Here is a 26,211-nt window from a genome sequence, read left to right as displayed (position 1 = left end):
ACTAAAAATTGTATCATTTGACAACCCTAAATTCATTATATTGTGTTTTTATCATGCCACCGAAAAGGTTTGTACTGAATTTTTGTTGTACAATAATACAATAATGTATAATAGTACAATAATGATAAAGCTCCATTCTGATTCTGACTATGTTGTAATCTATATTTTGATAACAAATGTGGAATAATGAGATACAAACTCCTTACAATGTCTTATTATCATAAATATGGTTCACGAAAGGCCACTACATGAGGGAACATAACAACATAATGATGAATGATAAAATAAACGCCACCGGGCATGCGTGACTTTCTGTGCTTCTATTGTAATGTTAATGCCTTTTCTCAATGTCGGAGGGGCACTATTTAATGGGCGGTGCACTGTCCCTGTCGTGCGCATTGATTCGCGCGTGTGAGCAGGCTCGGCTTGTCAGTCACACTTTGAACAGCTCTGTGGCGCTCATCGTCATCATCGACAACACTAGTGAGTCTCCCTCCTCCCGCTGACCACCGAATGAGCCACACGGACAGATAAGAGCTGAGGATGAACGCTTGCTGAGGAGGACCCTAACAAAGCCGAGGGCGACATTGTGGTGGTGGGGGGGGAGAGCCGACCGTTTTGCTTCGCTGTTCGAGCGCTCGCCTCAAGTGGCGAGCTGGGGGGACTTTGCCATGGTCCGGTCCGGGGACATCTTTGTAACCTTGCTTCTTGTGGGCTGTGCGGGTAGGACTTTCTCATTAACTCACTTTAAAGTGTGTGCTCCATTACTAGCGTTTATAGTGATGATTGTATTAACAGTTGTTAGGACGGCGATCGCCATCCTTGGGTCTCCCTTCTTCCCTCCGCCCCCCAGGCGCTCTGTCAGGCAGGTGCATTAGTAGTGGTGCTGCGGCTCATGTTAATTAGCTTACGGCGCGCACTATTTTTTCTCTTGTTTCAATAAAGCCAGCTTGCTATCACTTTGAGCACCAAGAGTAGGCTACAAATGCTAGCCACCCTTTTTTTTTGCGTGACGAGCCTGATCGCTGACTTTGCATTATTTTGCATGGCATAAAATGTGGTCCTGCAGAAGGGGCAGTCCTAGAGGGGTGGGGGTAGGGCGTGGATGATGTGGGGGTAATGTGTCATGGGGATTTATGGTAGCCTCCATCCACTGCTGTGTTGTTGTTGCTGTCCACCGCTCTTGTATGGGACCTGTTTGTTATGGATGGGGGTGATGCTGGGTTCTCCTTTAACACACACACGCAGGGATACAGTGACACACACACACACACAGAGGGAGAGTGAGTCACCGTCTCATGGTTAAAGGCACACTGTGCAATATAACACACTTGTAATGCACCTGTTATTGTGTACAGCAGGTGCAGCGATGGCGTTCAGGGTGGGGTGTGATGGGGGAGCCCTTGACAGGTGATGCTCGGATGCATAGAGCCCATCAAGGGTCTGTCAGGGAGAGTGCCGCTTCATTTGCTCCCTCGCGCTCAAGCACACTGATGCACAGCACAACTCCTACTCTGAATCATCTGTTATGTAACCTGATTCCCTGATAAAGGCTTTGAAATGAGATCCTCTAAGTTGGTGAAATGTGTCGTTACATAAGTGCAACGGGGTGGGGGGTGGTGGTGGTGGTGGTGGGGGGGGGGGTTCTTTGTCGGATTACATTTGTGATGACCTTATCATGGCAGTTTAAGTTAAAAAAATTAAAGATGGTACATTTACATGTATTGAGTGGCGCTCTCAGCAGATCTCGGGCACACAGTTGGCGTGGGATAGCCTTTTAATCCTTCTCGTACAATTGGATATGTGAAGGGGTGTTCCTCAGGCGGGTAGGGGGAATGCTGAGGGAGTGAGCATTGGAACAGCAGTGGCTACTCCGCTCATATTTACTGTGCAAGACCGTCACGACTGTGCTCTGTTACAGCACACGCTGAAATGTGTGCACGCTAAACATGTTAAAGGTTAATGATATGTTGTTATTGATCAAATCTGGATTTTTGTGTGAATGCAATAAGGGAGGGTTCAAAATAACAATACCCTTACCATTCACAGAATACTATCAATACACTAGCCTACTGTAAGAATCATTAATTTTACAGTCCAATATTCAAGTATGATTGAGTTGTGATCCTTGTCCTCCATGTTCTGCCAATACCGCACTTCTAAAGTCATTTTTGAAATGTTTTACTGCTCTACCTGGTTTTTGTTCATGGAAAAAGCAGTGAGTCTCCCCCTCAGATAATATAATATCACTCGGGCCTACCCGTACTCCCCAAAAAACTGGATTTTCTGGAGCATATTTTCTGTTCACTTCAGACTCAATTGACGTCCACACGAATGCAGATAATTTTGAAAACACCTATTTCCACCACTCCGGCGGAAAAAATCTCCATCCACACGAGAGGAGTTAAAAAAATATCCATATAAAAACTAGGGATGTCCCGATCCGCTGTATTTGTGAAGATCGGATAATATCGGCTTCCGCCACGAGATCAGGCCGATCCGGTTGTGTGTGCGTGTGTATGTGCGCGACTCAGGCTGGATGAGTATATTTTCATTGTGTTGTGTTGTACTGCTTTAATGTAAGGACCATTTTACAATGCCCACGGACGACATGCAGGTTCTGAGTGGAAAAAGACGAGAGGCACATTTATCTTGCACCTAGCGCGTATCAACCATCAATTGCCATTCACAACACACAACACATTCTGGCCTTCAAAATAAGAGCGCTCTGTCACATTTGTGTAATTGTGTAAACAAAATATCTTACATTAATAAGGCGATTGGAATTACATCTGTTACTCCACCTTCCTTAATCACAAGCACGGGCATTACAGTTTGTTGAAGATTTTGTAGCAATATGTGCTGAGGCTGACATCCCATTAGAAAAGTTAGCTAAGCTAAGCTACATCCATTTCTCAATTACTGGACAAAATGGGCCAATGATGTATTACATCAATAAATGTCAGGATTTTTGCATTTTATTCACTAACCCAAATAGCACACACTCTATGAACTTTCAATCTAAAATTTCAACGGAGAAAACGGAATTTGGGAAAAAATAAAACAGATTTCATCTGTATTATGAAGAGGATCCTAATAAGATCCTAATAAGAGACTTTGTTAAAAAAAATGTTATTCTAAATCACACCACAAATTGATCTATACCCATGTCAAATGATTAGTCCTACCCTAAAAGTATTTTGCACTCCCGTTTTTTCCAATTTGATCTTTTATTGGATTTTGTTTATTGGATTAGGGACTTGACTCACAGAGGTTTGTGACAAAAGCCAAACAATATTGTTGGTCATGCTGTGTAATAAAAAAGTAAATTCAGCAATATTTAGGTTGCATTATTTTTAATGCTTTCAAGACCTATTTTCTTTGTTTGTAACAAAAGGTTGTTATTATTTAAAAAACAAACAAAAAAAGATCAGTACCGGATCAGATCGGCAAGACTATAAAAAAATCGGATCGGATCGGAAGCCAAAAACTGTGGATCGGGACATTCCTTAAAGAAACATTCACCGGCTGTCATGAGCACCTTGCCTATCAGAATGCTGAAAAAGCAGCTACAGCTGGCAAGGGCTCCGTTCACACTGTAGGTCAAATACGATTTTTTTGCGCTGTAGGGCCCTATGATTTCCGAGGCAAGGGAATCGCGGAACTGGCCAATAACAATGGAATATACTGTTAACACCGCTTGTTAATGCAAATGGGCGTTTTATGATGCCCGCTGACGTCATGCAAGTTCTGAGTGAAATAAGGACGTGAGGCAGGATGATAATACCATCCTTAAGAACTATGCCAGGTGTTTTCACAGTGTGAGGCAGGTTTAGAGCAGCTCTCAACTGGTGGGTCGGGACCCAAAAGTGGGCCAAGTATCCATTTTGGGTGGGTTGCAGGCAGAAAGCCAAAAATTCGATTAAAATGTGTAATATACAACTCATGTCTAATGTCAAGTGAAAGATCTGATTTTATGGGCTTTTTGATATTTCATTTTAATTCATGCATTATTTGTATGCATGCAGTTATCGCGTTCTTCCTCATTTCCCTGACAAAATGCCAAAATAAATTCCTCTAAAATGCACTTTGGACATGTAATTATGTGAATTAATGATGACAAGCAAAAAGATGACAAGCAATTTTAAAAAGCAAATGTATGTGCTTGGTTTGACTTGATTAAATGAAGGAAAAAAAACAAATTAAATAAATAAATCAAGGAATAAATAAATAAAGAAATACAATCCATGTACAAATAAGGACTTCATAAAAGTCTAATAAAATAATAAAATAAATACAAATAAAAAAAGTGTAAATAATAAAATAAATAAAAAAAATTATATCAAAAATACAAATAAATACAATTAAACATGACTTAAATACGTGTACAAAAATACAAATAAATAAAAATGACTTCAGTGAAAGTGTACATAATAATAAAATAAAATAAAAATGACTTAAATAAAAGTGAGTCGTCATTTATGTGGGTCCCAGGTTGAGACCATTTGAGAACGCCTGGGTTAGAGGACTTCAGGGGAGGGACGGCAGCTTAGTAAAATAAAGGAAAGCATTCTTCAAAGCTTTCACCTTCAGTTATGTCAAAAGCAAAACAAATGAATTTGTAGTTGCTGCAGTGAGAGGCTAGACAGAGTCTGAGGAAAATAGAAAAAATATGCATAAAATATGCTCCAGACAATCAGGCAGGGACTCGGGGGGGCATTCTATACAGTATTCTCTGATGGGAGGCTTACTGTGGCTTACACACATTGAAAACCCCAGGATTATGTGATTCAACAAATATGACATGGGTTTGGTTACTTTTAGCTTTGTTAATAGGGAAATGCAATATGATTTAATATAACTCAGAGCAGCACAGTGGCCGAGTGTTCAGCATGTTAGCCACACAGTCAGGAGATCTGTAAGCTATGGGTTCGAATCTCCGCTTGGGCACCTCTGCGTGCTTAGGTTTTCTCCGGGTACTACGGTCTCCTACCACATTCCAAAAACATGCATGTTAGGTTAATTGGCAAGACTAAATTGTTCATAAGTATGAATGTGAGTTTGATTGATTGATTGTCTATATGTGCCCTGCGATTAGCTGGCGACCAGCCCAGGGTGTACTCTGCCTCTGCCTGAAGTCAGCTTGGATAGGCTCCAGCACACCCCCTAGTGAGGATAAGCGGCATAGAGAATGGATGGATGGATAAGTGAGAGCATTGGAGCTAGAATGCTTATACTCTATCAGTTGATTGATATAAGAGTTTTGTCCTACCCTAACATCCATCCATCCATCCATCTTCTATGCCGCTTATCCTCACTCGGGTCGCGGGTATGCAGGAGCTGACTTTGGGAGAAGCGGGGTACACCCTGGACTGGTCGCTAGTTTGTCACTGGGCACATGTAGACAAACAACCACACTCACATTCATACCGATGGACAATTTAGAGTCTCCAAATAACCTAACATGCATTTTTTTGGAATGTGGGAGGAAACTGGAGTACCCGGAGAAAACTCACGCACGCACAGGGAGAACATGCAAACTCCACACAGAGATGCCCAAACGGAAATTCGAACGCAGATCTCCTGACTGTGAGCCCTATCCCAGAAATGAAGATGAAAGAACTGAAGCTCTACTCGTCAACATACTGTATGTCTGTGTGAAAGATCATCCAGGGATCACTTGTTTACAGTGTGATTGGATCCCTTAGTCTGTGTTACATCATCATGATAATGACGTAGTCTCGTCCCATGCTGCTCCATTCCCAACATAAGATGGAAGCATGGATGTCTGCATGCAGACTTGCAACGTCTGCAGACTTCCTAATGTCAAATCTTTCACTCTCGGAGGATGGACTGCCAAAAGATGTTTTTTTTCCAGCCAGTCGTGTTTGATATATTTACAATTTATTCCAGCCGTCATCCATCCGTTTCAGTAAAGCCACTCACGCTTTTCTAATTCGCTAGAATGAGTCTCAATTATTTATACAAAAGACAAAAATACAAACCGACCAGAATTAATCCCATTTGTGATCAGTTGGAAAAGCGATCCACCTCTTTTGCAAATATTTTCCAAACAGACCCTTAGGCCGTGTCTGGCAGTGACTACTACCTCGCTAGAAAAGCCATTGTCTTTTAAGATTTAGTTTGAGGGTGAAAAATATTCATGCTCTGAATAATTGAACGGGGTACGTGATAAATCAAGCATTACCCTCATGATATGTGGACCTATTGTAAAACCTCCTATTTTACATGACACCATTATAAAAATCACAGTTTTTAAGTGAAGTATCAGTGAGAATAAGAGGCTCCTGCCACAGAGGGTGTAATTTTGTTCTAGTCAGGACTACTCGACTTGTTGGTGACGGGGAGTGGATGAGACAGATCCAGGTCTGAGAGGCTTTGAAAGGAGAACTGCTGCCTAAGGACGCAAAAAAGATGACATTTCATGTTCACGTGACCTGGCGAAGCACTGTGAGAGGACCATAAACACCCTTCTTTACGCACTGGCTGACAAAAATGCAGCGTCAGTACTCTGCTTCTTTTGTGTGTCTAGCTTTGAGTAGTTGCATCTCTAATTCCTGTGAGGTTTCACATAAATCAGGTTAAATGCAGCGCTGATTGAGCAGGGCCTTGTCTGACACAGTGCTTTTAAAATCAAGAATTAATTTTACTAGCATGCTGTTCTAAAAATCCAAAAGATGCAAAGATGTCAGCTCTACCAGGAAATGAGAACAGTGCGTCCTTGTCACTCATTAAATTAAAATGAGGCTAGCACGTCTGTCGAGTGTAGGATCCCCGTGGACACGTAACATTAGTTTGTCAAAAGCTTTAGGCACTCTGGCCTCTGCTTTGTGGAGCTTAAGGAAGAGGGCCATCAAAGTTTGTCGGAATACGCTCGGCACACTGATTAAGCGCCTGAGTTTAGCTTCAGGCAGGCAAAGAGTTTATCTTTTATTACCAGAACCTGCCTGTTCTCCAGGTCTTGGTGATAACTAAAAGTGATTTTTTTATTTAAAATGTTTGTCTTGCTTCATTTTACATACATTTCCCTGTGGATTTTTCAGAAATGTCAGCAAAAATACTTTTAAATGTAATAATTTCGTCCTATGAAAATCCATGTATGTTCCTCTCAGATTGAGTTTTAAATGACATCACAATGTAGTTTTCATAATTGCCCATGACACATGTGCATGTGATTTAGGGCTGCAACTAACGATTATTTTAATAACCGATTAATCGGTCGATAATTTTTTGATTAATCGATGAATCAGTTTAATTTTTTACATTTTTTTAAATTTCCACCTCTTTATTCAGAAATAGAAGATTTGAACTGACAGAGCAAATAAGTGCACAAACACGAGGGTGCCGCTTGAATATTCTGTGAAGCAAATATTCTTTGGTGAACTACTCAACATCAGCTGGGGAGCGACCATTAGCATAAGAGCTACCTGTTGGAGATCGCTTGTGATAGCATCACAGTGTCTGAAGCTGGACACACATCTAGTGTTTTGAAGACAATACATAAGTAACAACGATAACAAGAGAGCAAGATTGTTAAGTAAGTTAGCATAAATGTGATCGCCACTTCTTGCTCGACCATGATCAAGCGAGCTACCGCCAACAAGGCAGCGCAAATGGGTAAAAGACGGCAGAAAGTGGAATGAGATTGAAACGTGAGCAATCACACACGCTCGCATAGATAGGCTTTGCACGTGACAAGCTGTCGTCAATGGACTACATATTTTACAGACTATTTTTTTATTTGCACGATAATAAGGAACACAGTAAACGTAACACAAGACGCAAGTGCCGCGACATGAGTAAGTGCGACACGGCAGAAAGGCGTTTCCGGTGCATGTTTATCAAAATAAAGTGCAGTGAAAATTTTTTTATGATATTTGGCCAATACAGTAACAGTCTGGAGATCGGGAAGACCTGGGTTCGATTCTCTCTTGGGCATTTCTGTGTGGAGTTTGCATGTTCTCCCCGTGCGTGCGTGGGCTTTCTCCGGGTATTCTGGTTTCCTCCCACATTCCAAAAACATGCATGTTAGGTTAAGTGGTGACTCTAAATTGTCCATAGGTATGAATGAGAGTGTGAATGGTTGTTTGTCTATATGTGACCTGTGATTGGCTGGCGACCAGTCCAGGGTGTACCCCGCCTGTCAAAGTCAGCTGGGATAGGCTCCAGCATGCCCCGTGACCCTAAAGAGGAGAAGCGGTATAGAAAATGGATGGATGGATGTTCCCATTGGAAATGAATGGGCAATTTAAATGGCGCCCTCTGCTGGTGAAATTTCGTTTGACATATACCATTACAGAATCCGTCTATAGCAGAAAAACGGCTTGGTTGGTAAGAGTACTTAGTCCCCAACCCGGAGGTCGTAGGTTCAAGTCACATGTCAGCATTCATCATGTTGTATATATTACAGATGGGTGTCACTGTCCTGCAATCACCACCACCTCCCGACTATTAGGGGCAATGGTTTAACTGAGAAGACCGTAAATTCTGCTTGATAACTTTGATTTCTGATTGAAACCATATAACTTCAAGCCAGCACTTGATTAACAATGATAGTACATTTCAGTTTTTTCTTCAGCTCAGTCAGGAAAAGGTTGCTATCAATTAAGACTTTTCTAAATATTCCAACATTCAGTGTAATTTCATATTGAAAATGAATATGAAAATATAAAATAAATATTGAAAATTTAAATGCCCATTCATGTTGGTGCTTCACATTTTCCATCACTGAATCCCTCTGCTGCTACTACTTGTACACCCATTCTGGTGAGCTTGTAAAAGTTGGTTCCTGATCAAGACCTTGTTGGTTCTATTCCTGAGTCGAGCTCAAACTACTCTTACTTTCATTCTACATGTTAGTATATTTCCACAGCATTTCAGTCAAGCTTCAGCTTCCAAACGGCTTCTATGTTCATTCTAAATTTTAATTGTCGTACCTTTTCGAGGCATTTCAATTTCGCTTCAGCTTTTCAGCATTCACATGCAATGTCTACTGTCATTGCATCATCTAGTTTAAATTGTTTTCAAACTAATTGTGCGTAAATAATAAGCTATATATGTGACAATATAGCACATGCAGTATATACATTCACACAGTATATTACTTAACATTGTTTTCAAGTAAATTTCTAAGGTGTGGCAGCTTTTATTTTGCAGTGGTGGGCCGCCATGATCAATTACATGTAGCGGAAACCCTGGGAATAATCGGTTAGGCTATGGATGGACCAAATTAATATGACGCAAACACCTACAGTTAGCGGTTGTGTCCACAACATATCAGAAAACCGCCGCTTAAAACACCGGCGAAAGTTCGTGAAAAAACTTTGAAACTCTTCTCTCGACCTCGCTAGCTGGGTTAGCTTTGTTTAGCAGAGCATGCTATTGCGGCAGTGTGTGTGGGACTCAGGCTTTGTGAGTGTGTTTGCGTTTTACGATGCCCACTGACGTGCAAGTTCTGAATGACATAAGAAGAGAGGTATGTTTATTCTTGCTTGCTTGTCCTAACCATCAACAAACATTATCAACACACACAACACACCTCCGGCCTTCAACATAAGAGCTCTGTTTGCCACATCCTGTCTAATTGTGTAAACAAAATAATGACGACATAAAAAATATTTTACATTAATAACACAATTGGAATTGCATCAGTGACTACCTCTTCCTTAACCACAAGCACGGGCAACACAGTGTGTTTAGGATTTTGTAGCATTGTGTACAGAGGCTGACATCCCATTAGAAAAGTTAGCCAAGCTACAGTACATTGATTTCTGAATTATTGGGCATAATTGGCCAATGATGTATTGCATCAACAAATGTAAGGATTTTTGCATTTAATTAATTGTACATTTTATTCACAAACCCCAAATTCACGCACTCCATGCTGGTAAAATAAGTACAAAAGTTAAAAACACAGAATTTTGGAAAAAATAAAATGGATAGTCAGTCGCACATCAGTCAGACTCAGTTTAGTGAAAATACACCTTTGCTGTCAACCATGTGCTCAAAACGTACAAAACTTGTTGGCAATTGTTTTTTTCTCTACACCGTCAAGTCAGTTTGATTGATGGAGTCAATTCAGAATATACTGTAAGTTATCCCAAAGTACTTTACAAATGCAGCAGGTCTGGAACCACACTCCTCATACACAAGCAAGCAGTGTGGCGACAGAGGCAAGGAAAAAGTCCATCTGAGGAACAAACCTTGATCTTCTTTGCTGGAATGTGGCAGGTGTGGCCTGAAGCACCTGTTCTGAAGGACATTTGTCTTGTCTTGCAAGTAATAAGAAAATGCAAGACTTTTGTCAACTTCAGCTAAGTAAGCAGAGCCTTGAATGTAGCTCACACATCATGTCACGCTGTCAATGCTAGAAGGAATTGTGTCCCAATTTGAAAAGAGATGCAGATGAGTCTTCATAAGTAAAACCTGAAAGGAAGCTCACAGTGTGTCTGATTGAAGAAAAAAATGCAGCGTGCTTCATCTTGGCCACGATAAAGCAACACGCTGGTGGCTAGAATTTATCACTCCTCTTCTTTTGTGCGTCTTCTCATGCATTCGTGCGTATCGTGCCGTGTGTTATTGAAAAACTATAGGATGCATCTCTATGCTCAGAGCAGCCTATGCCTTAGGCTCTCTTTTCATGTAGTCACCATAGCGTATCGCCCCCTTTCACACACACTAACATTATGCTCCTTATAGGCGGACTCATCATTGCTTTGCAGCTTAGACATACGCCTGTCTCGCACCAAGTATTAATGTTATTACGAGTGGGGGGATAGAAGAATCCAATTTAAAGTAGTGACGGGACACGCAGTAGTAGTAGTAGGAAGCTGCTCTTTTTTAATCTCTAATTAGATCACGCTAAAAAGGCACTATCTCCAGGGGAGCTGTAGCAGCTCTACCCATTTGTGATCCACTTCAAAATGATGTCATTCATTATCACAGATAAATGCCTCAACTACATTTTGACCCATTTCATATTTGGCACTTCGGCACTTCCGATGTATTTCTGTGAATAGCACACATCAATGCATTACACTGTATTTATTACATAATGTTGCAGAGCAATTTTAGGGACATGAGAAGGAATGGACTCGTTTTTATTAATTTACAGGCATGTGCAGAGGTTTAAACGTACTGTCAGACTGTCAGTATGATACAGCTGTATAACTATAATTAGTGTTTTAGGAGCACTTGTACAGTATGAATGTGAATGAAAAGCAACTCTTGTCCGTAGGGACTTGCAGACAGCTGTTATCCATGCACAATGTCATGGATCACAATTAAAATGCTCACTAATCTCTCACAAGTGTTTTTCTTTCTATCAGTCAAATGTGAGGATTATACCAAAGTGATATTTTTAACTCCCTGCAATATGAGCTCCTCATGTTCACCTTGACCTTTTCTGCAAGTTTGCTGCTGATTGATCCTAATGAATAATGCATGACTGTTAAATGGCCATTACACCATCAGCGCTGCCTGAACTCCTGGAGTGGTTGCTCCATTCTACTTTTGCTCATGCTCTCAAAATGCACGTCATCTCACCTTTTAGCTTCTTTTAAGTTCACCTGTAGTATTTTGTTTAAATGCTGACTACACAGCCATTAACCAACTCATTCATTTTTACAGGATGCACTCCAGAACCCATCTTATATTTGTCTGGCTGCATAATCCAAAAAAAAGGATAACTCATGCTTTTTCCATTGAGAGTGCTTCATTGCAGTCAGTAGTAATATCACTGAGAGCTGGCCCACAGTGCTTACAGACCCACTGAGCAGGAGGTGTAGCTAGAAGATTTGCAGAGATTAGACTCCTCCTTTGAGTTAGAGGTCAGTGGACCGTTACAGTAAGCTCATCTGTGGCGGGGTGATGGTGTGGAATATATGTTTCATGCATTGGTAAAGGATGTATAAAGTATATAGTGGCTATACAGTCTCTGTAGAACTCTGTAGTACTGAGTTCAATTTAGCAGGTTTGGAATCCTACCCTAAATTCTACAGAGCCTCATTTACATGGAATAGTTGGATGGGTATGGCTATGAGGCAGTCAAAACAAAGAGTTTTTACCTTTTAACATGGAAACACCCATTTTGGATGTTTGTTCACATGGCAATGGCATTTTGCAGCCCAAAAAACACAAACATTTTAGCATCCTACAGCGTCTGTCAAAACAGATGACATTAGCAGTCATGTTCAGACTATAAACAGTAAAAAACAGGAATTGCTCGGTTGCAATCACATGATTAGGCATGGGCCATTATGAAATTCTGACCATCTGATAACCCTGGGCAAAAATATCACAGTTTCACGGTGTTATAATTACAGAGGCTCTATGTGTTATTTTGAAATATCCTTATAAGAGAAAAAAAGTCGAGTCAAAACAGTCATTTTTGAAATCATATAATACAACATGATGAAAGTGGAACATATGTATTTAAATTAAATAACACAAAATAACTGAAGTCTTTCTAAATAAATAGATACATAAATAAAATGCAGTTCTAATAAATGCAATCAAGTGGCTCAAGAAGGTCACATAAATGATCGAAAAACCCACAATGTTACATTATTTCACAGTGGTAAATGTGCAGATCACTCTTTTCCACAAACATCCCTTTCCGGGTCATGTGATTGTTGTTAGCAACTGAGATGTTGGTTTATACCACTTATCCTCGACTCCTGTCTGAATCACATCTTTACATTTTGGTGACCCTAGACATGAGACAACGGCAACAGCCCCGCTGTACCGGCGCTGCTCAGTGCTAACGAGGCAGCTAAGACCGGTGCTCTCAATGCCCAACTTATGGCAACACAGCACACACCTGTGGTTTCAAGAGATCGAAGCCCCGTTCCGACTGCGAGAAATAACACAGGACGTGAAGTATTTCCTCATAGTGGCCGCGCTGGACCTTCAAGCAAGCAGTCAATCGGCCACTGTTCAGTTACCACCTTATTTAGGACTTATTCATGCATGGGTAAGGACTGTATGTTGATGGCTGCGTGCCATGAGATGTTTGTTTATCGGACTTGGTTTCTGTTGTCAAGCAATTTGTTTATCCATCCATCCATTTTCTATTCCGCTTCTCCTCTTTAGGGTCGCGGGGGCATGCTTATATTTTTCCATATTCTTCTTCTCAAATATTTTGCCATCATCTATAATTCTATGATTGATTGCCTCAATGTTTATTTTGATTTTTCAGTTGCTTCCCTGTTGTCTAGCAATGTTTTGGATAAGTTCAGATTTTGTAGCTGGCAAGCAAATGTTTTGCTTCGATTTCGATAAGATGAGTTGATTATTCAGTAAATATTTGCAGAAATGTTCTCTGGTTTCTTTGTTGCTGAGGATTTTTTTTTTGCTGTCATATAAACAGGGTTTTATAGTTTTTTGTCAGTAGGCAATTGTTTCTGGATTTTCTATTTTCATGAGCATGTTGTTAGTCACTGCAAATTTGAGCGTGTTCATACTCGGCGCCACTCGACGAGAGCGACAAGTTTGGCAGCCAACTTGCCATTTTTTGGTTGTTTCTTGAAATAGTTTTCCTTTATAAGAGACCTTAGATCTTAGGAATTCTTTAATGACTTTTTCTGAAGTGAACAATTTCTAAAGAACAACGCATGTATGCAGCATTTTCACTATGATTATACTTGATGCCTCACTACGACTACCTGCCCACTTACTTTGCCCACTCATCTGCTCGAGTCCATGTTGACTGCACCTGGATGTGCAACCCGGCAATGGCAGGAAGTGTGGGTTGACCAGCGTCATAGAATGGATTGTGTTCGACTGTGGGGGTTCCACTGTAGTTATGGTTTCTCTGCATTGCTACAATATTCAAAGCTGTCAACTTTAGGATTCGGGCCAGATATTGACCACTGTTCTCTGCAGAGTGACTGCAGACCTCTGAATTTAATGACACCGTAGCTTGCTTTATCTTTGGTGATCATAGCTGACTGAGCCACACTGCATCATGATTTCTAGCTTTTTCACAAATTCAGTGGTGCAAAAATCTAAAGATACTGCAATATAGCTGTGCATTCAAAGCAGTTCAATGCAAATGATAGTTAATATTTATAAAAATGTTGGCTTCCCATTAGTAAATGAACGTGATCATTAGAACCGATGTTACCCAGATCAAAATGGGTAGGAATAATAGAAGTATCCATCCTATGACGTGCATGCAAGGATTTGTCTGAAACCACTCCCCTCCCTCATCTCGACAAAAGATTACATTTAATCTGATGTTATTAAGGTACACACCCGTAGCAAAAAGTGAGCCCTCATGAGTAATAAATGTCTCATTAATTAATTACAGAATATTACATGTTCTGACCTTCCTAAGACAGCAAAAAGCTTTCATGTTGAATATTCTTCCTGTACTAAATGTAAATTAATCGCAAAAGACCGGGGATAGGAGAAGTGTGGTTAAATGATGATGAAGGATTTTTCATCCCCGAGACAACTGATATGAGATACCCTTCTTAATTGAATGTGCAGGTCTTAAATCTTAGATTGCGTGGATTAAACCCATTAAAAGTGGTGTTAATCCTGTGGCTAAAATCCTTGTTATTCATGTGCCGCACCAATGTTTTCTACAACATTACAGTATTCCTTGTTAAGTTGGGACATAATGAAGGCGAGGAAGAAAATAGGATGATGTGGGTGGTTATGGCTCCAATCTATGAAAGACACATGACAGCAGGGTCCGAAGCTTTAATGTACCTAGTGAGCCCACAACAGTTTTCAACATTTTGTATGTGGTATAACATACTGTTTCCCTGGGTTTATATGCCACAACATATGTGTTTATTGTATGTTTGGCCTCTCGCTCTCTTCTTTTCCTCCGTTTCGTCTCTCACTCTTCCCTTCAACAATCTCCATACAGTATGAGTCATTGGCTTCTACTGCCTGGGAGCAGTCTTACTGTTGTTGCCAGTAGACGCCGGATGTGTCATGAACCCCACCGCGCATCTTTTTCATGAATGTCATAAACTGTAAAAGCAGATGACAGGCCTGGAGAAACAGAATAAACAAGCTCTCCTCACTCGCCTCTATGACCCAGTCCATGTGGGTACACAGTACCCTGTACAAATGATGTCAGTGTAACATCATAGTTTGTGAACGGAAAGTCTCTTGAATGTTCACACTTTGAACCAGAGTAAAAATGATGCAGACATATTCGGTCTGAGTTCACTGAGACAATTTTCTTCCAAAACCGAATAATGCGAAAACTAGGGCATTCGAAAACCGAGGTTTGACTTTACTTAAAAAAACAACAGTTAATCGATCATTGCTCAATGAAGGAAGTTTAGTCAAATTGCCATCGTGCATTCAGATGATACCGTCCACACTTAACCCTTACCCAGATTTGAACACGGCCTTAGTCCTGTTAAGTTACACTACATTGAATCGAGGCTTCTAACCTTTCATTGACCTTGCAGCAGCATAAACATTAGCATCCTTCATCATACGAACAAAGGCGCTGCAATGTGATAAAGGGAAGCAGCTGTTACGCTGCGAGCAAACTGCAATCATCGACTGTATTCTCAGTGGCATACTGGGGGACTTGAGCAACTGCTCCCTCTGGAAATCCCTTCAAAAGAGCCACCATTATGGGAGGCAAGAGGGGATACGGCGGCATTGAGCTATTGGCTATGCTATGATAACACGTGTCTGCTTCATCCGCCTGAGCCGTTGAAGGAAAATTGTTGAAACATATTGACTGAACAGGGTCAGGTTTTCTTTTTGACGAGAAGATAGCAGTCACCACTTCTCAATGGGAATGTTTGACATCAAGTGTCGTGACATTAGTTTTTTTGTCCTCCTGCAACATATGTCAATGTGTTATATCTATGCATGCTTCCATATTGATATTGATAGGGTGGCGTGATACAGGCATACGTACACGGATTATCAGAGACAGTCTTGCTTTGCTGTCTAGAGAGTCAAGCCCCAAGGAAGAGAAATCAAATCTCGGGAGGTTAGCCCTACCCTTGAGTCTATTTTTACTGTAATGACTCTGATTGGCCAACAAGATGTGTGTGCGTGCGTGTGTGTGTGTGTGTGTGTATAAGCTTGTGTTGTGTTATAAGGTGCCTCTGTGCCATCTGTTGTTCTCAAAGGAGCTGTTGAGAAGACGGTCCGAGCCAAGTCAGTCTGTCCCGCAGAATGCAAAGTACAACCTTGGGAGGAGAAAAGTAGCATAAGCCTTCCTAATTAGTTAGTGGCTTTGATCAAAAGTCTCCTAATGAGTGTACTTTTATTGTGTTATTCCACTCGATGTTCTCGTGAAAGTAATAGTAAAGTGTTTATAATCAAGTCAAGCTAATAATTCATCCATCCATTTTCTATGCCGCTTCTCCTGTCAAGCTAATAATGTCCAATAAAAATTATTATAATTATCCCTGACCTTCCATCACGAAATCTGATACAGATAAGACAGTAAAATATTGTTATATGTTGGATTTTTTTAGATTGTTTTTTTTTCCTGCCTTCTCACTTGCTTGGAGAGGGCCTGCCCTAGTTGCTTAAAGGAAAACTGCACTTTTTTGGAATTTTGCCCATCAACCACAATCCTTATGTGAGACATGAACACACGTCTATCTCTTTTCTGTGAGTTCTAAAGATATAAAAACAGATAAAAAGAGACAGCTCATTACTGCCCGTTTTAAGCATTACCAGAACTTCCTTCCTGGGCGCATTAATTTCACATAGCAACATAGAAACAAACGCCTACACCTAGCACACCTTTTCCGATTTCAAAAATAAAAACACAACGGCAGCAGCTCCAATAAAAAAAAAAGTGGCTTGAGGCATTGTGAGTGTGGCGCTGATGCGCTGCGGGCGTGTGTGGTGAAGCTAGTCGCTAGCCAGCTAGTAGCTAGCTGGTGTGGTATGACAAGGTGTTAATACGCCAGTAACGTAGTTCGATCGGCGTAACAATGTTAATAATAATAATAATAACAACAAGAACGTCGCTGTAGCTTCGTGTTTTTTACGCTTTTTTTGAAACTTCATTTGCCTCTCCGCTGGTCACATACAGCAGACACCAACTTTAAATATTAATCAGCTACAGTATCTGGTGAACCTTTTTTTCCAGTTTTCACCGAGCCGGAGACGTTTCCAGAGATTTTGGTCAGTGCAACAGCGGGAGACGGCGGCGCCAGGGAAGACAAACCGGAACCGACGTGCTCGTGAGGTTGAGGAAAGGAGGTTTTTGCTCTGCTCTCCCATCTATCCATCTTGCAACGTTTACTCCCTGGCTAACAAGATGGATGAATTGCTGCTTCTTTCCAACAACTTGCTTTGAACACTATCACTATAGTGGTCTCAAACCTGCGGCCCGCTGGCCATTTGTGGCCCGCCGGGTAATATTTTGAAGCATGCGGCTAGACATGGAAGAGTAGCGTAAATGCTATAAAATATTTACTTTGATATACTTCTACTTTATAGATCTACTTGAGAGACATGAGATGTTGTGTTTTCTGAATGAGTTTAAAATAGCTTTACTGTTTTTCAGACGCCTAAACTAAAATCCTCTCTACACTTTTGCTGCACTAAAACATCCTAATTCTTTTTGGCGCCATTGCTGCTTGTATTCTGGTTAAAATATGCTGCAAAAGTTTGATTTTCTATCGCTTGTCTTCATTAGGGTCACGGGTAAGTTGGAGCCTATCCCAGCTGAATAGCGAAATACAAACTATGAAATGTTTTTTTTTTCTTGTATGGAGATATTATCGTTATCGTGAGCCATGCATGGCGTATCATTGTGGGGGTATTGTGGGGTACCCTGAGATTCCCAGCCCTATTGGACTTTTGACTTTTTTATTGGATTATGGAACTGACTCACAGACGTTTGTTATAAACGCCAAACAATATTGTTGGTTATGCTGTGTAATAAAAAAGTGAATTCCGCATTATTATTGCCAATAATAGATATTATCATTTCAACATCTCAAAAGACAACCCCTTCAGTACTGGCCATCTTAGACGATTTTGATTTTGCACACAGAATATTGTTTCTATGGCTATATAAACATGGAACCAACCAAAAGAAAAATTAGACTTGTCTTTAATCAGAAAAAAATGTTTGTTTCTACCTTTTTTTGTTTGTTGGTAATCAACAGTAGAACATTGATAAGTTTCAGGAAAATATCGGTTCCTAAAAAGAAAAGGGAGAAAAACAGCTTTTTGTGAAAAGGTACATTTCGAGCATAACTCTCACACACATTTTTTGCTTTTGTGACTGCTCAGATATCTAAACAACTATACCACAACATAAACAACCCCAAAATGGTTGTTTTACATTAAAATAACAATTTATTTACAAAGATAACACCATTAACTATTTTCACATTTGGAACTAAACCGTGTGTATGCGCATGTGTGTGCACTTGTGTGCATTTGCATGCGTTAAAATTTCCCTACAATGCGTAACCTTCTGCACGCTGCACTCCTCCATGCTCTTCCACCTCCTCCTTTCTGTCGATTGTGTTAATACACGCAAATGATCCATGCCGAACTCTTATCGAACGCACTTCTGCCATCTTATGGCCGTTTTTATGGCTTAAAACTACAGAACCCAGCTCCATCAACGGGCTCAATCGATTGACACACACACACACACACACGCACACACACACACACACACACACACATTGCCTTCTGACATCCATCCATCTATCTTCTATGCCGCTTATCTTCACTTGGGCCACGGGGTATGCTGGAGTCTATCCCAGCTGACTCCGGGTGAGATGATGGGGTACACCCTGGACTGGTCACCAGTCAACTGCAAGCCTTCTGACAACATTTCAGAAATCAATAATCAAGTTTTAAATGAAAGCCTTTATGCCCTCATCTCTGAGCTGTGCGTTTTACAACATAATAGCACTGGAAATGAGTAAGGTGTTTTTATGGCTTGGTGTCTCCCAGCAGATGTGCTATAATACAGGAACACCAATAACGCTAGCGGCAGTATCGGAGACAGAAAAGCTTCATTGTTAGATACATTTACAGTGTCTGCATCGTTAAAATTCTCATTAGGAGGGGTTTACATTTGTTGAATTCCTAATGTGAATGATAGCCAGAGTATGCTTCCAAAGTTACATTCTGTCTTCTGGTTCACTAAGGCATAAACACTGATACTGAAAGATTGCGCCTCCTTTAAATAATCTCTAAGACAAGGATCTTTAGCTACCCAAGCATGCAATTGCTTCAGTGTTGCTGTCACCTGGATTTACTGTATCCTTTTGATATGGATGTGCAATAAATCTCTCCGTTGGCAAATCGGCCTCTTGCAGTCCATTTCAAAATAAATCCCTTTGACCATAGCACAAGAGTAATCTGCTCCGCTAAGAAGCTAATTTGTTATACCGTCAGTCCCTCCAGGATTTCATGAGCTTTTATTGTGATTGTTGCGGCCTAAGATGCATGATTTCGCGGCAGCTTTTTCAAAAAGTTGCAGCAAAAGTTGTGATGGTTTGAGGCATATTAAAAAAAAACCCAACATGGAATCAGGTTGTGATTTTATGAATATGTTATTGATGTTTCAAGTGCATGCATTTGTTATGTTAGCTTCCCTTGTCGGACAGGGAGGGTTCTGGAGCTGAATCTAATATCATTAAACACATTTTAAATAAAGAAAAATGTATCGGTACTCACCACTTTTGAACGATAACGTAAAATGATTACAGAACAGATGGAATTGGTGAGCAGACGTGGTGGTATGTGGCTCTGCTGCTCTGGAAGCTGCTGGGTTGTTTCTCCAAGCCGCGTCTAGATAATCCACGTTAGCCTGTTGTAGTTCCAGTAACGACTTCTGATCATATATTAACCTGTGTTCACCTGGCCAGCTTCTGGAATTGCGCTTCTGTAGCAACACACATCACGTCGTTGCGTAGTACATATATGCTGTACGCTGATGGGGATGTCATACCACTTCATGACAAAAAATCCGAACTATCTCGTCAAAGAAAAACTGCACTTTTTTGGGGAATTTTGCTCATCATCCACAATCCTTTTTTGAGACATTAACTTACATGTCTTTTTCTTTTCTGTGCGTTCTAAATATTGAAAGACTGCTAGCACGAGGCAGCTAATGATGCAATGTATTGGGATTCACTTATTTCGTCTATAAAGCCCTCTATTAAAATGATCTATGGATTTATATACATGCTGTGGCCATGTTGTAACAGGCACATTCATGTTGACATGTAATACCTACAGTATTTTGGTCATTTTAAGCATTACTGGAACTTCCTTCTTGGGTGCATTGATTTCACAAAGCCCATAGCTACGAGCCCCAACATAACGGTAGGGGAAACAATGACGACTATTGTTAGTATTGTGTAACTATTTGTGATGAGCTTCAGGAGAACAGATTGTCTAACTGCCATTGTCAGGCACACTTGATAATTGTCCCCGGCTCTAACCTTGCCGGAGACACGCTCAAGACAGATTATATTTTCTTTCACACTCTAATCCAATTACAGTGCAATATACCCTAATCTCTAACGTGTCAGCACCGTACTCCTCCATTCAGAGGTGTTTGCTCCACCAGTTGCTGCCCATCCCACACGCACACACCATAATGAGTCCTCAAGTAATGCTGCTGTGCCCCCCGCTCCAGCCTCCATTTCTGTCTGGCTCTATCTGAAATGGTGCATTCCCTCCTATTGATCCCCCTCCTTCCTGGTGGAGTCACAGGCAGGCTTATCCGGCTCGTCCCAGCTTGTCTGCCTCGTGAATGGACACACAGAGAGAGCTGTGTACATGTGCCAGGGCTTGGTGATGTCTTGTCTTGGTCAACTTGTGGTTGAGTGTTTATTGTTACCCCCCTGCCTTCCTGCCTCCCACCATGTGCTCCCTCGTTTTGCCTCTTTGTTATTCCAGTAATTATTAGACATCCATGAAATCCTGCTCAGTTTACAAAGTTGTTGTGTATTATGTCCTAGCAAGCCTTTGCATGGCTTTATGCTTGCAGCAAGCGGGACAGTGTGGGCTTCGCTTTTCCGTGGGAATGTGTCGTGACTAGCTGTAACAGGGAAACCACGAGGGATCCTTCAACATGATTAGTCTGGAAGAATTTGCTTTTTTTTGACCTCTTAAGACTGTCTGTAGTGTTTCATTGTGTTAGCAAAGATGTTCACATTTCAGTCATTGTTCAGGCCACACAGACTCCCCATTCTTTTTTTTTTTTTAAGTCATTGCTGCAACCCCAGAATTCCGCCTTCTGCAATCTTTCCATTTGACTGCATATGCATGTCATTTTCAGACTGCTCTCACAGACATCAGAAAAGGTTGTGCAGTTTTACGGGAGCACTGGGAAGGATGAAAAATGTGATTGTGGTAATTGTGGCATGTGCTTGCAGAGATATCATTCCCACAAGTAATCACTCTCCTTTAGTTTGTCTTTTAAGAAGGTGTAATATCTCAATTTTTTACTGTGGTCTTTTTACCCCGCCTCCTTTCTTTCACCGAGTCATTACAGGAGTACACAGCATGATGGGCTACAGACGCTCTGCTTTCCATCTCCCTGGGCTTTTGTTGTTGTGATGCACAGCTGAGGCAGATGCTGAGGGACATTTACATGAAATTGCTTAAATGAGGGAGAATTCTGTTCCATAGCCGAAGTGGAGTGCAATGTTTTTTCACACAGTTACATCTTCACAGAGAAGCCCAGAAAGGCTTACACCAATTTTTAGATTTTAGATCAGTATTGGTTGACCGCGACCGACCAGTATACCTTTATTTATTTCCCATACAGAAATACATTGAGGCATTGAGAAATGTGCTATACCGTTCACGGTTCAAATTTTGTGGCTTCACTCTTATGTTTTATTAAAAATAATTAACCCATTAAATCCCATTAATTAACTCATTGAGAACATGTATTGTGCAAGGCTGTAATTATACAACATAATGCTGCAGAGATTTTTATTGAACAGGGTCTGATTTTTATCTTGGCTGCAACTGGGTGACTTCATAAGGCATTCAATTTCAATATAAAACATGAATGCAGTGCTGTGAAGACATAGACCGCCTTGTGTTCTTCTTTGCTACAGCCCTACAGAATATGTGGCAATCATTTTGTCATGTGTAGTATGGTAAAGGCTAGGGCATAAAATACATTTTGTGATTTAACTATGACAGCGACCAGTCTAGGGCGTACCCCGCCTCTTGCACAAAGTCAGCTGGGATAGGCTCCAGCATACCCCCGCCAATCCTAATGAGGATTAAGAGGCATAGAAAACTGATGGATGAACTATGACTATGACCATTTTTTTTTACTTTATTGCATAGTGCATATGGCATATGAATTATAAAAGAGGCATTTCAAAACAGGTTATTACAGTAAAACCACACTTGGGGGTGACATTCATGTCTGTCGTGGTTATAAAACACACGAATGCAGCCTAGCAGGTTATTGCTATCATAAGAGAACCACATGCCGACGCTGACATGAATGGTTAAGATGTTCCATTTGAACATAATGAGGTTTCTTGGCGTAATGGAACTCGTCTGGAATCATTTGTTTAGAAAATGTTGTGGGAAACCTGTGTGGATGTTGAACCATCACACCACCACATAGCTTAGGACCACCAAGGGAATGGGAGAGAGAAGCAGAGAGAGAATGAGAGAGAGAGATAGAGAGAAAAAGAAGTTTCCATGGTAACTGGTAGATGTGAGTATAACTGTGGTTGAGAGGCATGAGTAGCAAGCAAATACAAGCTTAATTCCTTGGAGCCAGCAAATTACAAAAACAAGCTGTTTGATTATTTTTTGTCTTTTAAACAATGGTACTCTCTTTTGCCCTACATTGAATTATTTGGAGGGGTCAAAAAAGGCATTTTCTTACGTTAATTTGTGCAGAGACAGTTGTGGCTTAATAATCAAATTCCTGCTGTTTAGATGCATTAGTTACTTTTTCACTTTTAAAATGAAATGATTCCAAAGCCTTAATTAGTGATACAGAGATATGAATGTCAATACAGTACAGACTTCGCTTTGCTTGGTGTGTATTTTATTCTCAGGGCAAAGCCTTCGAGTCTTCCAAGAGATTATTAAAAGGATCAAACACAGCAGTGACGTACAGAAGACTCCTTTTTTTCAGAACTGCTACTTTTAAAATTAAAAATAAAATAGCATTTATTAATCAAGCTTCTGTCAGAGAGCAAAGCAGTGACACAAACACACACAGATGATTAATTTAGGAGAGTATTAAACATTTTCTCCCAAAAAATGAGCATTGTCGGATCATTTATTTTTGATAAAATGAAGTCGTTGTCTGTGGAACTACTTGATTCTCTTTAAAATGAAACCAAAATATTAAATACAAAGACCTCTTTGCAGTCATTTATTCTTTGTAGCTAGCGTAGCATTCATCTGAAGGGCAGTTTTGATCTTTCCGTTTTTTACTCAATTAATGATAGTTTAACTGTTCCTGTCAGCTTGCTGGCCTTGGAGATCAAGCGCATGTGTGTGTTATACGCCGGCAGAATAGAAAATGAACATAATCTCACATGAGAAACGAAGAATCGTCTTACTACAGCTAAGACCGCAGCACCTGAGGTGTTTCTTCTAAGATAACTGTAGACAGTGCAGAAAGGGGCCACACTCTGCATACCTTTCCCCTATGTGTGCTGTACATGGTGCACTTGCTCTTATCAGTCACTTTCAATGTGACAGTAGAAAAGTCAGTGCTTTCCTGTGGGGAACCTGAATTTGAAGATACCAGCTAGAGAGGATAGGTTTAGGCAGTATTTTACAATATTTAAGAACCACCTGCCGATTGCCGTCACTCAAGGGCAACCTTGTGCTTCATTTTAATGTATGAAGTTCCCTCCTGTCTCTCACATACTAGCACATGTGCATGTGACTGTAATACACTCCTGATCAAAATGTTAAGACCATTTGAAAAATTGCAAGAATGTACATTTTGCACTGTTGGATCTTCAGGGCGTTAGGGAGGACTTTCATTATTAGCGCAGACCGACCAACATGTATGAATTTGTCATACTCAGCATGCAATTTGACTCTTGAATACGCTTGTATGCTTCACTGCTCTCCATTTTGTTCCATTTTGTTGGTTTCAGTTTTGAGTTCAGTCTGTACTGTACAGATAAATAAATAGATATCAGTTTCTCAATGGTATTTCAAATCGGGGGGGCAAAACATTTCTGTCCCCCAGTAGGAGCATGACAGAAAATAATTGAGAACCACTGGACTAAATGAAGGTTGTTACTGGTGCCGAGTTCAGTCCAATAACCATCAGACGGCATCTGCGAGAGAAGACTTTTACGAACAACAGGCTTCGTCTCATTCAATGCCACAAAATTGTCTGTTTGGAATTTGCATGAGCGCACCAAACATGGGACATTGAAAGGTTGAAAAAGTTTTATTCTCTGATGAGAAAAAAATGTAACCTGTGGTAATGAATGACTTTTTCAACAGGACATCACTACAGTTCACAATGCTTGCTTGACAAAGGGCTTCTTCCGTGGGAATAAGCTCACTCTTTTGGACCATCCTGCGTCTTCCCCTGATCTAAATCCAATTGAGAACATTTGGGGATGGATGGCAAGGGAAGTTTACAAAACTGGACCTCCGTTCCAGACAGTGGATGCCCTCCATGCAGCCATATTCACCACCTGGTGTAACATTCCCACTAGCCTCCTGGAAACACTGATATCATGCCCAAACCTTCTTTTTTGAACATTTTATTTCTATTTTAGGGGTGTGTCAGGGGTTTTCTGAGCTATGGTCTTAAAGTTTTGATCAGCTGATGAACAGCCTATTTCATTTTAATGCTTCTTTGCAATAAATTGCATAGTCAAAAATGTTTTTGTGCAACTCCCATTTCTTCTTTTTGCATTTTGAAGCTCTACTTGGAACCTCCCTTAAGATCCAACAGTGCAAAAGGTAAATTCTTGCAATTTCTCAACTGGTTTTAAAATTTTGACCAGGAGTGTACATGTGCACAATGCCTCATGGCTGTGCTTAAGAAACTGTGAACAAGCCTCACAAATCGAAACATCAGTGTGGCTCTCATACGAATAAGTGGTTAGCCGCCCATGTTACAAGTAATATACATTTACTATGTGCTGCCCTAATTTTGATGCCACAGTGACAAACACAAAGTGGTTGGACCCACAGAAACATAAATTATTGACACAACAAGCTGTCTGTGTGTGGTGAATGATCATGCCGCATACAAATATGACATTGCCCACAGCCACGGTAAATGTTAAATCACAAATGAATTGCAAATGTCAGATGTTCCTTTTCTTTCTGAAGCTTGGGCAGCAACTGCAAACCGAGGCCAACAAGTCTTTCAAATCTTTGTCTTTGTATGGTTAAAATGATGATATCGATATAGACTGCATTTGCGCTGTTCTCTTGTATCTTGACACAGAGGTCTGTCTCACTCATCACTGCTGTGTGTGTCAGCACTAAAGAGCGCTCTTCAGTGAGGCTAAAGAGCGCTCTTTAGTGAGGTGGGCGGCTGCCCTGCCCACCTCAGTGCTCCGTGCTAGATCTGGCGACATTCCAAAATCTCTTAGCGACATATTGTTCTCAAAAGCAACGAGCGACAAATCTAACTACTTTTTCTGGCGTCGTTGGAGAGTTTCTGGTATTTGGGAACATAAATGTGAAAGTAAAGCCCCCGCTGCACATTGCAGTGGAGATCCACGCATCCTCGAGGCACGATGGATCTCGTCCTGTTTTACAGAGCGGGATCTCAAACGGAAATGTTTCTTAATTTTCATTACTACTACTCATTATATTACTCATTACACTCAATCCTCACTCGGACTCAGTCACTTACCTGTGTCAGAATGTGTGATGGAAGAACGACGTGTCATAAATAAACAAGTCCTAACTACAGGATAAAAAGTGGAGGCCGGATGTAATTATTACCCTTTCTAGACTTGAGAGGCGCTAGCCAAGATAAAATATTAAAATGATTTTATTTTGATGAAGGGATGGACAATTTTTAATTATCAAACTAAGAATTAAGTTTATTTGTAGTTCTCAGCGTAGTTAAGGTGTTTTTATTCATATTTTTGTCTCTCTTACAAGGTTCTGCTTTCTAAAAAAAATAATACTGTTCAAAGTGAAGTATTTTTGAGTTGCGGCTGACATTTAAAAATGTCCTCTTAAACCGGGCACTTTATTTCATATGTTGTTCTTTTG

At 40.7% G+C, this 26,211-nt stretch overlaps 1 protein-coding gene across 11 annotated transcripts in view; it reads left to right on the top strand.

Annotated features, from left to right (window-relative positions):
- The first annotated feature begins 418 nt into the window (after window positions 1-418).
- The window catches only part of ncam1b (neural cell adhesion molecule 1b), an 84,084-nt gene continuing 58,291 nt past the window's right edge, over window positions 419-26,211 (top strand). For 8 of the 11 annotated variants that reach the window (XM_054794420.1, XM_054794417.1, XM_054794418.1 and 5 more), the window contains exon 1: window positions 419-723. In XM_054794420.1, coding sequence (XP_054650395.1) covers window positions 672-723 — 52 coding nt within the window. In that variant the 5' untranslated portion in view covers window positions 419-671. The remainder of the gene's footprint in view (window positions 724-26,211) is intronic. The other 3 variants (XM_054794423.1, XM_054794424.1, XM_054794422.1) reach the window with 2 other exon arrangements.

Source organism: Dunckerocampus dactyliophorus, chromosome 12 (genome assembly GCF_027744805.1).
Source record: "Dunckerocampus dactyliophorus isolate RoL2022-P2 chromosome 12, RoL_Ddac_1.1, whole genome shotgun sequence".
NCBI lineage: Eukaryota > Metazoa > Chordata > Actinopteri > Syngnathiformes > Syngnathidae > Dunckerocampus > Dunckerocampus dactyliophorus.
This window is presented reverse-complemented; position numbering and strand designations above follow the sequence as displayed.